The following is a 13,724-nucleotide window of genomic DNA, read 5'->3' as shown; positions in this document are numbered from 1 at the left end:
TGTTTTCAGATAAACCTTCCTCAAATTTTCACCTCTATATCATCTACCCAATCTGTGCTGTGCTTCGGTTGATCCAGATCATTATACACGAATAAGAAATAAAAAAAACACTAGGAGCAGGTGAAATAATTTGCTTTTAATCAATACATTTCGTTGAATGTGGCCGTATTTAACGTAAAGTAAATGTTCTCGATTGTCGAGAAAATTTCTGATGCCCCACAAGATCCCCGCTGGCATGGAAGCAATTATTTTCCAGATAACTAATTGAATTCCTATCCTATTCGATTTTATGATTGCGGCTGATGGAATTCGGGCATTATACCGTCTTCTTTGAAGGTAGCCCTGAAGGCATCGTTGGTGTAACCCTCAAATTTATCATTCATTCTCCTCGAATTTTGAGCTTCATTTTCCTCAGCTTCGTCTCCAACATGTCGCTTATTGGGCTTCATAAAGCGCTCTATTAGCTGCTTTTGCAGCGCTGAAACTGGCAGCTCCACCAGCAAGGTCAATGCCAAGGATAGAATGTACGATAAATAGAGGGTCGCGTTAATTCTGATTGACTGGAACATAATTGGGGGCCAATTAACGAAAATAATTACTTGTTTGTGTACGATTGTGAGCTTACCGAATCGAATGCTCCCAAGTCTTCCACGTGCCGCACGTTATAGAACATCATTTTCATGATGAAAAAGTGTCCTACGTACGCACCGTATGTGAGTCGTCCCAGGACTTCAAACAGGCGAATATTGAGCAGACGGTGCAACGGTTTGTTCACCCGGTAGAGGAATCCGAAAAATCCAATAGCAAGCAGAAGTGCCCATAAACTGCGAGCGGTTGTAAAATAAATTGCCATCCAGAGGGATGGTTTGGGATAGTCATGAGTGTAGAAATGTTGACCGGAGAGAAACAGTACTGGCCAAACAAGGAATAATAGATACCAGACTGTTCGGAAAACCTAGAATTATTGAATCGTTATGCATTATAAATGTTTGTTTGTTTAGAGCTCGGTAACGATCGCTACCCTATTCGATCCTAGATTAATATTCGAGTTTTTAATCTTCCAATATAGCACTCCGACAATTATTCCATAAACGTACATATTTAGATGCATGTGCATTGGCAGGTAAGTTTTATGATAGCCGGCATCGTACCAAAACACAAATCGCCTTCCTCTGAAATGTTGAAAAGCGGCAATTAATATTATTGCCTGCACTTTTGCGATTAAGTATCTATTTACTCTGGAGAAAAAATGGTCGCTCCATCGAACGCGTTCCAGTAAATAACAGCAGAAGGAATAATCAACGAAATAATCGTTGCTATAGTTAGAAGTGGCACTTTTAGCTTTGGCATTCGTAATATTAAAGTCACCAGGATTACCCCTATAATAGATAACTGGAAGTCGCATGCCAAGTACCATGAATGTTGCATACACTAGAAAGTATTCAAAACTTTTTCATTTATTGACACTATTTCCTATTTTCGTATAAAATTGTCCACTTACTGGTTGATCAAGCCTGTAATAGTTATTGAAATATAGTAAATTAATCCACCAATTTCGTCGGCAGTAGGTTAGCTCCGTTTCGGCAGCTCTGCGCCACAAGGGTCCATCCTGCGTTCGTACGAACCATGTAGCTTCAAAGAGCAGAACTAACGCATACACTGGTGTTAGCCTGTGAAACAACCCTTGTAGGCAAATCTATACTGTAGGTTCATTACCTTAGGTGAAACAGCACCTTACCGAATATAGCGAAAAGTAACAATCAGCAGCATCCCTAGAGCACCGGGCTTTCGCTTACTGCTTTGGGCCTTTTGAATGTACATAATGGTAAAGACCACTGCACTGATAGCGAAGAATGTTGTAACAATTTGAAATCCGTTGACGATGATCATAATCTGCGGTTGGCGAAATCGGTCTTCCACAAACCAAGCTGTCCGGGTCTGCATTAAAATACATGCATGTCCAATCAAAATCAGCACAAACGTATTATACCGGACGGATTGTATAAAACGGAGGTCCCTGCATAGGGGATCCCTCGAATGGGTCGTCAAGCGGAACCAGTTGCGGATGATGGAGAAGGACGCCAGAACCATTGAAGCTGTAGGTTGTATTTTATGTAAATATGTGAGATGTGTTAAATTTGAAGCCCGATTTAATAATTAAACTTGAAATACGAAGTTGCAATTAGTATGTTAAGTTAACTACAAACCTGTATCAGGCATATCCACACGGTAATGTTCCAGACCAGAGCTCAACTTGCACGAATAGTCGTACCAGCTGGATAGTATCACTAAAATGCAAAGAGTTACCATGATGACTACGAATGAAATGTCTAAATAATCTGTAAAATAAAAAAAACAACACATGAAATTGGTGTCAAATTTGCTTCTCTTATTTTTTACCTATTGGAAACTGATCCACTCCCTTGTGATCGCAGTATTCAATTTCAGTATACGCTTATAGACCGTACTTCTCCATGAGCTCGGTGTTGATCGTATTGTCAATTAGTACGGAGAAATTTGCTTTATAGGTTTCTACATTCCGAAAAGCATCGTGGCCAATACTATACTACAAAGCAAAAAAAAAAGATTGGTATTATGAAAAATTAGATTACTGGAAGCTCTCGCCATTTCCAGGTCCTGAACTTTAATGTAATTAATATAGTTATGTCCCAAACAACGTGTTTTGTTATAGAACAGTTGAAAATACTTCTCCCGTCTTCTTCCAGCAATGGAGAGCCGAGTGGCTCTTGCTGCATCAAGAATTCCTTTCCACTGTGCTCAGTCCTGGGCTACTCGCTGCCAATTTGTTGAGCATCTCTATACACGCAAGTCGGCTTCAACCTGGTCGATCTAGCACGTTGAGCCTCTCTTTTCCTAGTGCTGTGAGGTTCTTGAAGAGAATGGATTTCACTGAACAGTTGTTCGGCCGTGGACTGTAGTGATGGTCGGGTATGAAAATTTGAATACCCGAACCCGACCCGTACCCTATCAAGAAAAAAATTGAAAACCCGTACCCGACCCGAACCCGCAAGTTTATTATTTTTGATACCCGAACCCGACCGCAACCCGACGGGTACGGGACGGGCCCGGGTACCCGACCATCTTTTGTGTTAAATGTGGTCAATAGGGATACCCGACCCGACCCGTACCCGATTTCAAAAACAAAAATTAAGAACCCGTACCCGACCCGAACTCGCAAATTATTTTTTTTCAATACCCGAACCCGACCCGAACCCGGCGGGTACGGGTACGGGTGCGGGTTTCGGGCAAATTTTCCGCTACCCGACCATCTCTAGTGGACGGCTCTCCGCAGTTTACCAACTTACGCCAAGTGATACGATGGGAATCGCTCCAAGTAGTGTTTGTAGCGGGTGGTTGATACGCGACGCCTACGCCACTCTCCGTTTGTACTCCCCCAAAAATAGTCCGTTACACCTTTCGTTCAAATACGGCAAGTGTATGTATGTCTTCTGTAAGCAAAGTTACTGTCTCAAGTCCGTAAAGGACTAACCGTTCTGATTAGTGTGAAAATACTTCTTCGATGAAATGAGTCGATGAGACGATGAGTCATTTAATATCTGAATGCAGAAAACCGATTCGTCTTGGAACCATTACTTACTTAAGTGACCTAACGTTTTAAGACAAGGCCTGCGCAGTATAATTTGTCCATCTATTTCGGTCCATGGCAACTGGTCTCCAGTTCCGCGGGCAACCAGTGCTCGCCAGATCTCGCTCCACCTGGTCTTGCTACCTTGCTCGCTGTGTCCTTGTTCGCCTTGTTCCTACCGGATTCGATGCGAAAACCATTTTTGCAGGATAGTTGTCCGGCATTCTAGCAACATGTCCTACCCAACGTATCCGTCCAGCTTTAACCACTTTCTGAATACTTGATTCGCCGTAGAGACGCGCGAGCTCGTGGTTCATTCTTCGCCTCCATACACCGTTCTCTTGCACTTCGCCAAAGATGGTTCTTAGCACCCGCCGTTCGAAAACTCTGAGTGCTCGTAGGTCCTCTTCTAGTAATGTCCACGTTTCGTGCCCGTAGAGAACAACCGGCCTAATTAGCGTTTTGTACAGTGTGCACTTTGTACAGGGGCTCAGATTGTTCGACCGCAAGTGTTTGCGGAGTCCGTAGTAGGCCCAACTTCCGCTGATAATACGTCTTTTAATGTCACGGCTGGTATTGTTTTCCACTATTGCCAGCGAGCCTTGATATACGAACTCGTCGACTACCTCAATCTCATCTCCGTCGATTACCACGGTACAGCCCAAGCGGGCCCTGTCGCGCTCGGTCCCGTCCGCCAGCATACACTTCGTTTTAGACGTATTTATCTTCAACCCAATCTTCACTGCTTCACGTTTTAGTCCGGTGTACCGATCTTCCGCCGCCTCAAATATTCTGTTGACAGCATCCACGTCGTAGGCAAAGCAGATAAATTGACTGGATTTATTGAAAATCGTGCCCCGCATTTTGATCGTCTTATAATACCTTCAAGCGCAATGTTGAATAGCAGGCAGGAAAGACCATCTTCCTGTTGAAGTCCCCTGCGAGATTCAAATGGATCCGACAATCCACCCGAGATTCTCACACAGCACTGGATTCAATCCATCGTAGACATGATAAGTTTACACTCAAAATAAATTTTGCGTTGAAATCATAAGAAAAGTTATGTGAATATTTATGCGTTAACGTGAAAATCAGATAGATGCTATTACTTTTTCCAATAACAGCTGTCAGCTGAAAGTCATGTAACTGATTGTAGAGAAATTTACGTGATTTTTCACGTAGAAAGGACGTGTGGATTATTTTGAGTGTAGTAAGCTTACCCGGAAAGCCGTTTCCGTCCAAAATTTTCCATAGCTCTTATCGGGTTACACTATCATATGCGACTTTGAAATCGATGAACTAGTGATTGCGTGGGGACTCGAAATTTACGACACTTCTGGAGGATCTGCCGTAGGGTGTAGGTTTGGTCCGTTGTAGACCGACCCTCCATGAAGCCGGCCAGGTAACTTCCCACAAATATATTGGCTATTGGCGATAGTCGATGGAGGAGGACTTGGGACATTACTTTGTAGGCGGAATTCAGGATAGTGATCGCTCGGCAGTTCTCACAATTCAGCTTATTGCCTGTCTTGTAGATAGGGCAAATAATCCCGTTTTTTCACTCCACTCTTTCACTCCTAGTAGTTGTTCCGTATCCCAAATCTTAACAATCAGTTGATGCAGACAGTCAGCAAACATGTCCGGGCCCGTTTAAATAAGTTACGTTCCAATGCCATCCTTTCCCGCTGCTTTATTCTTCAGCCGCTGGATAGCTTCTTTAACTTCCCTTATCGATGGGGGTGGCACATCTTCGTTGCTTGCTACACCAATGTGGTCACTTCCTTCGCTATCATTGTCTTCCGCCTGCACGCAATTCAGGTGTTCATCGTAATGCTGCTTCTACCTTTCGATCGCTGCATGGTCGTCAGTCAAGATACTTCCATCTTTATCTCTGCACATTTTGGCCCGCGGCGGAGAATCTTTGCGAGATTCGTTGAGTCTCTGATAGAACTTCCATGTGTCGTGAAAGTGGTACAGCTGCTCGAGTTTCTCGCACTCCTTCTTCTCCTGGTGGCGTTCCTTCTCCTGGAAGAGTTGGGTTTGCTGTCTCCGCTTCTGTTTGTATCGCTTCACATTATGACGGGTGGCTCTAAGCAGCATTTATACCCGCGCTGCGTTCTTCTCATCCAATATCTGCTGGCATTCCTCGTCAAACCATTCGTTACGTCGATCCGATATCCCATAGCCTAGAACGTTCTCCATTACGCTGTTAATGGCTGTTTTCACGGCATTCCAACATAAGGGCTTCATCCAGCTCACCCTCTTCCGGCAGCGCGGTTTTGAAAGATAACGCGTAGTTTTCGGCGACATCCGGTTGCTTCAGCCGCGCTAGATCATACCGTGGCGGGTGTCAGTATCGTATGTTGTTCACAACAGATAGTTTTTGACGTATCCTCACCATCACTGGGTAGTGATCCGAATCAATGCTAGTGACCGGATAGGTTCTGACGTCGATAATGTCTGAAAAGTGCCGACATCTATCAGAACGTGGTCGATTTGTGATTCCGTCTGGTTGGGTAATCTCAGGGTGTACCGATGGTAGAGGTTACGCTGGAAGAAGGTAATACGTATGGCCATGTTCTTGGAGGCGGCGAAGTCGACAAATTTTGGGCCGTTTTCGTTCGTTTGAGGGTGTGCGCTGAAGCGTCCAATATCCGGTTTGAATTCCTCCTCCTGACCAACCTGAGCATTACAGTCCCTAATGATGTTGTTGACATCATGTCTTTGGCAGCGGTCGTATTCGCACTCCAACTGCGCGTAGAATTCGTCTTTTTCGTCATCAGTACTTCCAAGGTGAGGGCTTGGCACGTTAATTATGGGAGGTAGCGGTAGGAGTTACTAAGCGGTAAGAGGTAAGGGTAAGAGGCAATGGACCACTGTGAGGACTATTTTATGCTCAGTCCGCAAAGCACCGAAGGTACGCATTACCCAGCCGTTTACTAGCCAATCGTCTGGGAACCATATTAATAAAATAAGAATGTTGAGCACTCTAAATGAAGGTCATTTATTGTATTTTAAAAGAAAAATTGCGAAAAAATTGTTCCGGTTTAGTTTTAATGAAATGCTGAACTTTTCTGCGAATACTACTTTTCAAATTTTTGACAGTCTGTTGGTTAACCTGAGTGTGGCACCGAATCGACGTAACGAATGGTTTGACGAGGAATGCCAGCAGATATTGGATGAGAAGAACGCAGCGCGGGTACAAATGCTGCGTAGAGCCACCCGTCAGAATGTGGAGCGATACAAACAGAAGCGGAGGCAGCAAACCCGACTCTTCAAGGAAAAGAAGCGCCACCAAGAGGAGAAGGAGTGCGAAGAACTCGAACAGCTGTACCGCTTTCACGACACACGGAAGTTCTATCAGAAACTCAACGGATCTCGCAAAGGCTTCGTGCCGCGGGCCGAAATGTGCAGAGATAAAGATGGAGGTATCTTGACTGATGACCGTGCGGTGATCGAAAGGTGGAAGCAGCACTACGATGAACACCTGAATGGCGTGCAGGCGGAAGACCATGATAGCGGAGGAAGTGACCACATTGGTGCAGCAAGCGACGAAGATGTGCCACCCCCATCGATAAGGGAAGTTAAAGAAGCCATCCAGCGGCTGAAGAACAACAAAGCAGCGGGAAAGGATGGCATTGGAGCGGAACTTATTAAAATGGGCCCGGACAAGTTGGCCGGCTGTCTGCATCAATTGATTGTCAAGATTTGGGATACGGAACGACTACCGGAGGAGTGGAAAGACGGGGTTATCTGCCCTATCTACAAGAAAGGTGATAAGCTGGATTGTGAGAACTACCGAGCCATCACTATCCTGAATGCCGCCTACAAAGTGCTGTCCCAAGTCCTCTTTCATCGTCTATCGCCAATAGCCAATAGATTTGTGGGAAGTTACCAGGCCGGCTTCATGGAGGGTCGGTCTACAACAGACCAAATCTTCACCCTGCGGCAGATCCTCCAGAAGTGCCGCGAATTCCGAGTCCCCACGCACCACCTGTTCATCGATTTCAAAGCCGCATATGATAGCGTAAACCGACAAGAGCTATGGAAAATTTTGGACGAAAACGGCTTTCCGGGTAAGCTTACTAGACGTATCATGGCTACGATGGATGGGATCCAGTGCTGTGTGAGAATCTCGGGTGGATTGTCGGACCCATTCGAATCTCGCAGGGGACTTCGACAAGGAGATGGTCTTTCCTGCCTGCTATTCAACATTGCGCTTGAAGGTGTTATAAGGCGAGCGGCGATCGAAATGCGGGGCACGATTTTCAATAAATCCAGTCAATTTATCTGCTTTGCTGACGACGTGGATGCTGTCGGCAGAACATTTGAGGCGGTGGAAGATCAGTACACCAGACTGAAACGCGAAGCAGAGAAGATTGGATTGCAGATAAATACGTCTAAAACGAAGTATATGCTGGCGGGCGGGACCGAGCGCGACAGGGCTCGCTTGGGCAGCACCGTGGTAATCGACGGGGATGAGTTCGAGGTAGTCGACGAGTTCGTATACCTTGGCTCGCTGGCAACAGAGGACAACAATACCAGCCGTGAGATTAAAAGACGTATTATCAGCGGAAGTCGGGCCTACTACGGACTCCACAAACACTTGCGGTCGAACAATCTGAGCCCCCGTACAAAGTGCACACTGTACAAAACGCTAATTAGACCGGTTGTCCTCTACGGGCACGAAACGTGGACATTGCTAGAAGAGGACCTACGAGCACTCTGAGTTTTCGAACGGCGGGTGCTAAGAACCATTTTTGGCGAAGTGCAAGAGAACGGTGTATGGAGGCGAAGAATGAACCACGAGCTCGCGCGTCTCTACGGCGAACCAAGTATTCAGAAAGTGGTTAAAGCTGGACGGATACGTTGGGCAGGACATGTTGCTAGAATGCCGGACAACTATCCTGCAAAAATGGTTTTCGCATCAAATCCGGTAGGAACAAGACGAAGAGGGGCACAGCGAGCGAGGTGGCAAGACCAGGTGGAGCGAGATCTGGCGAGCACTGGGTGCCCGCGGAACTGGAGATCAGTTGCCATGGACCGAAACAGATGGAGAAATTATACTACGCAGGCCTTGTCATAAGACGTTAGGCCAATTAAGTAAGTAAGTAAGTAAGTTGGTTAACCTGAGCATCCATTTTGTTGCACTCTTCAATTCTGTCGCATCCCGAGTCACATTTCCACTCTTCTTCAACTTGTGTTTGACAATGGCCCAATATTTCTCAAATGGCGGGAATTGAGGACAGTTGGGTGGATTGATCTAGGACAGGACATGCCATCTGGCTTCTTACTCTTCTTCTTATTATTACCGCCATTCCGATTGAATATTCTTTGTTACACTCTGCACCACTGTTGCCTGTCCGTATTATTTTAAGAATAACTTCGTTTGCCGAACAACAGCTCCCGAATACGCAACAGTTTATGCGACCAAAATCATGTTTTGCACTTCATTTTGAAAATTAAGATTGTACACACAAAACTAATGTAGAACCTAGCATAGAACTACAGAATACAAAAGAAATTAAAATTCGGAAATAATAACTTATTGACGTATTCCCACTTATGAGTTTCATCAACACTGAAAGCGATACTGCGTTATATTTTCCAGTCATCGGTTGCTCGTCGCTTTCAGTCAATCAGAAATTGGATCAATTTTGGTTCAACGCCGCGGTTGACACTTGGCACGTCCTGTCCTAGGGATTGATGTCTTTTTCGAAAAAACCCACCCTGTTGTCTCAATTTCACTATAGTGCTTCTTCGCTGTATTGGTAGAAAACTTTACAGGTCCATTCTGAGTGTTAATATACGAAAGAATACATTTTTAGGCGCTCCTGTTTGTACTTTTGGAAACCATAGTCTTGTTTGTTACGAGAACCTGGCTGCCAAGATTTCTTGCGATTTTCTCGGCAAAACGAATTTCAACTTGCTAGAGACATCACCAGACAGACCTGACCAGTGGCCTTATGGAACTTGTGTCCAGAAAGCTGCCTATAATGCATCTTTACGTACGTTTCGAGGTCAACAAACTGCTTTGACACATTAGTGATTTCGTTTTTGCGTTATATAGGGCATTGGATGGTATTTTCGGCATGCTTCTAATTATTGGGCCTACTCTGTTTTCGTGTTATTTGTACCTGAGGAACCAAGTTTTCACCACAAAACGAATGTGCAACCATAGATGTTTACCAGCCGAGAGCCGGGGTGGCTATTGCGATGCGGCCGGCCCACCGTAGTCTCCCAACCTTTGCCAGCTGTACGATGGAAATCTCTCCAAGCAGTGCCTGTAGCTCGTGATTCATACATCTCCGCAACTCTCTGCTTTCCGTTTGTACTTCGCCAAAAATAGTCCGCAACACCTTTCGTTCAAATACGGCAAGAGCACGTGCGTGATTTTGATGTTGATGTTGTCCGCAGGATGGTAGGTCCAAAACCTTCGAAGACGCTGAATTGAAGGCATTGCTCGAAGAGACATTACATTACATTACATTCATTTGGGAATGATTAAAAAGCATGAAATTTTGGTTTGTAATGGTCCTTGCTAACTTTCCGTCGAGGGTTGTGTATTTGTCTATGAAGAACTGTTCTAGCGGCAAAAAGGGGGGGTTCTAGGGAATTGTTTGGTAGGGTTCATTCTTCTCTTTTACACATTGTTCTCACATACCCCACCGAGATGGTCCTAAGCACACGACATGCGTAAACGACCAGCACTTGCAAGTTCCTGTCGAACATTGTCAACGTCTCGTATCCGTTCAGGACTACCGATTTTACAAGCATTTTACATATGATCCACTTAGCACGGGGGTAAAGCTTATCAGATCTTAGGCTGTGGCAAGAATATATCTGTGGATTTCTCTACTGCAGTTGTTATCCGATGTCACCAACGACCTGAGGTATACAAATTCGTCTATCACCTCGAACTCGTACTCATCAACTATAACACTATGGACTATGCGAGCTCTATCGCGCTCGATTGCTACTGCTAACAGATACTTGGGTTTTGAACTATTGACTTCCAATCTCCTCTGAATATCCTTCCGACAATGTCCATGTCGTCAGTTTTATAACACGTTCTCGCACGATGTTGAACAGCATGCAGGAAGTACCATCGCCTTAACGCAGTGTCCGATATCCTCACACAGCACAGTACACCATCTATCGTTCCGTGAATCCAGCTTGTCATCTACTCGAGAAAGCCGTTTTCACTCATCATTTTCCACGGTCGGTATTATCATATGCGGCCTTAAAATCGATGAAAGTGGTGCGTAGTGACTCAAGCTCCGAAAGCGAAATCTGGCACGAAGGCTTCCTGTCGCTTTGAACTCATCACTGCGACCAGTACTATTGATCTATAGTGATATTGCCCGTGTGTTTGCTATAATCTGCAAGGCATTTATCTTCGCTATAATCGCTAGTGAATGAGTCAATCTTTTATGCGTTCTTGTGTGTATTAAGGTCTTCCTTCAATGTTTGCTCAACATTCGTGACTCAAGCACTACGTTCCCAACAATCGGAGGATTTGTGCCTCATGAGGGTCATGTAGAACTTACCACAAAGGAAGAGTAATAAGGGGTCAGGGAATAAATCCATGCTAAGGTCACTTTCACGTAGAATGGCCTGATTTTTTTTGTATGCCAGAAGGGCATTCGGTTAAAAGGCCACTGCGACAGTCTTAATGATCGTCTTTTGTGGCAGGATAAAGAATGGCCTGATTCTGCTATGATTTTAATCCATTACTACTCTTGGTTGTGAAACTCGGTAGCTTTGCAGTTACAGATGAGAGGCCATGCGGCGAAATCAATGAATCGAAGGTGGGAACCAGGTCGGTGTAATTTATTATTGGCTGCCACAACTGATCGCAATACGAGTAGGGATCATGGGTAATTCCTTCTCAGAGTAAAAAAGAAAACAAGAAAATTTACACTTCAGTGAGTTTTCAATACGATGCGTATCTTCTCCGATTTATTTTGCCTTCGCTCTCTCTCTCTCTTAGAATAGCAGTCTGTATGAGCACACTGTGCAATCTGCTCATTGAGGAGCAACAAAATGTTAACACTTTGGAAACATCGATACGAATGGAATAATGATAAGTTGTATTTTCGATTTCCATTGTACACTATGAAACGTTATTGTTGAATTCCGTGTTAGGTAGCTTCCAAAGTTTCAAAATGATTGTAACTTTCATACTTTGCGAGATTCAAATAAATACAACCAGAACTGAAATCTGTCATGCGTAAAAGATGCAGGACACATAGAGTAAAGGTATGTTCACACCGGATGAAGAGGCAATACTTGTCAAACGAACAGTATTCACGAGTTTCTGACTATGTTGATCAGTAAACCAATACAGTAAATCAGTAAAGTATGACCTTTCGCTGGAGAGGTGGTCCAGTAGGGAAATAAAAAAGAATATCATTAATTGAAAACTTTAAAGTGTGAGATTTATACAAAAAAAAAATGGACACATAATTATCACATATTGTATTACGTTTCAAGATGTGAACGTCTTCTATCTTTGAATCCTAGTTTATCACGCTACATTACAAAACATTACAATACAATTATTATTGCATTATCACAGTCGAATCTCGCACAAGGAAAATGAAGTGAAAAAGAAGGGCAAGAAGGAAAAAGAAGTCCAACTCATATATTGATTAAACTAAACGCCACTCTAGTGTCAGATTAACAGTGCAAAATGCGGTATGTTTCATCAAATAATTATCACAGTTGTCTAAATAGTCATAAAAAGGGCAATACAAAACTATTTACACTTAATTATAAATCGGCTCCATAGTCCAATTCCCGCAAGCGTATACGTATGAGGGAATATTTACACATTTGTAGCACAATAGAATATAAACCATATTGCGTCATTTTTTACGCCTGGCAATTGCATGATTATTTATAAAAATGTCACCCTTTATCACCCTAACACCAATAGTTACTAATATAAGCAGTAAACCAATAACAATGTTACCGTCATTAGTGGGTTAATAAACACGTATCAACTATCGAAAGAAAATTTTATAGGGTAGAACTATAACACTGTAATACAAACATTATTTACCGGAAATTTTATGTTAAATTTAGGCACAGTCATTGCATTGTAACCTTGATTCCTCAATTTAGCTGTTTCTTTTTCGACACTGGAAATGCAGATACCGCGATCCAATGCAGCATGGTTAAGATCCAATTTCCAGTTACTGGAATATTTTTCAATTAACTTCCACACTCCCGAATCATTGTTCGGTTTGATCACCACTCGCACTAGGCAATAGGAGGCTTCTTCATCAGGATTTTCGAACAAGCAATCGTCGTACTGATCATAAAGAAAAATCTTCGGCATTTTGTTGTATTCGGTTTCTAAAAGTAATCACCTAATTGAAGGATCATATATTTTTCACTATTTTATTATCGACACTCACTATTGCGCAGCTCGCAGTTTCCACCGTGGATCATAAACCACCCCAATTGAGTTATTATCAGCAACAGCCATTTCCACTTCATTGTGATTACTTCAGGGAATCACAATCCGATCGGTTCTGTGCTCAAAATTAAACTGCCAGGCAATCATATTCCGCACAATGAATACCCATATTACAGCTTGTGGGATTGTGAATGGTGGTGAATCGGGTTTTTGAACCTTTTATTATTACGTTTACCTTGGTACCAGACCAGTAACGTAAAACTTCAACTGAGCGTAAATTGGTAATCGCCTATCTCAATGTACAGGATGCAGTGCACCAGCGAGCTGGTGCAATCGCTTCAATAAGGTACCAGAAATGATTTCAGTTTCACGGATTTATTTGTTTTGGGGCATTTTACAAAATAACTACAAAATGTTTTGAGGCAAAATAACCACACTTTCGGGAGCACCAATTAGTATAATTCGCTACTGAAAGGTAGCGCCAAATTTTTACACTTTCAGCCGTTATTAACATCAAGGTTAAATGCATCTGGGCATAAAGATCTTTATATTTGGAAACAGCTTCCGCAACATGCAACCTGACGTAAGATGACGTAAGACATCAACTTTGCAAGGATAATTGCATCAATTTTTTCTCCGATTTAAAAAATTGTTCAAGTTGACCCATTTCAACGAAAACATCTACTGGTC

At 43.4% G+C, this 13,724-nt stretch overlaps 1 protein-coding gene across 1 annotated transcript; it reads right to left on the bottom strand.

Moving 5' to 3' along the window:
* Positions 1-287: 287 nt before the first annotated feature.
* On the bottom strand, positions 288-13,114 carry LOC128736289 (nose resistant to fluoxetine protein 6-like). The gene is given in 10 exon segments (XM_053830762.1): positions 288-560; positions 626-955; positions 1,022-1,172; positions 1,238-1,431; positions 1,502-1,670; positions 1,739-2,096; positions 2,208-2,339; positions 2,401-2,566; positions 12,675-12,970; positions 13,033-13,114. Coding segments are annotated over 10 exon segments (2,151 nt in total).
* Positions 13,115-13,724: the final 610 nt, after the last annotated feature.

Source organism: Sabethes cyaneus, chromosome 2 (genome assembly GCF_943734655.1).
Source record: "Sabethes cyaneus chromosome 2, idSabCyanKW18_F2, whole genome shotgun sequence".
Lineage (NCBI taxonomy): Eukaryota > Metazoa > Arthropoda > Insecta > Diptera > Culicidae > Sabethes > Sabethes cyaneus.
This window is presented reverse-complemented; position numbering and strand designations above follow the sequence as displayed.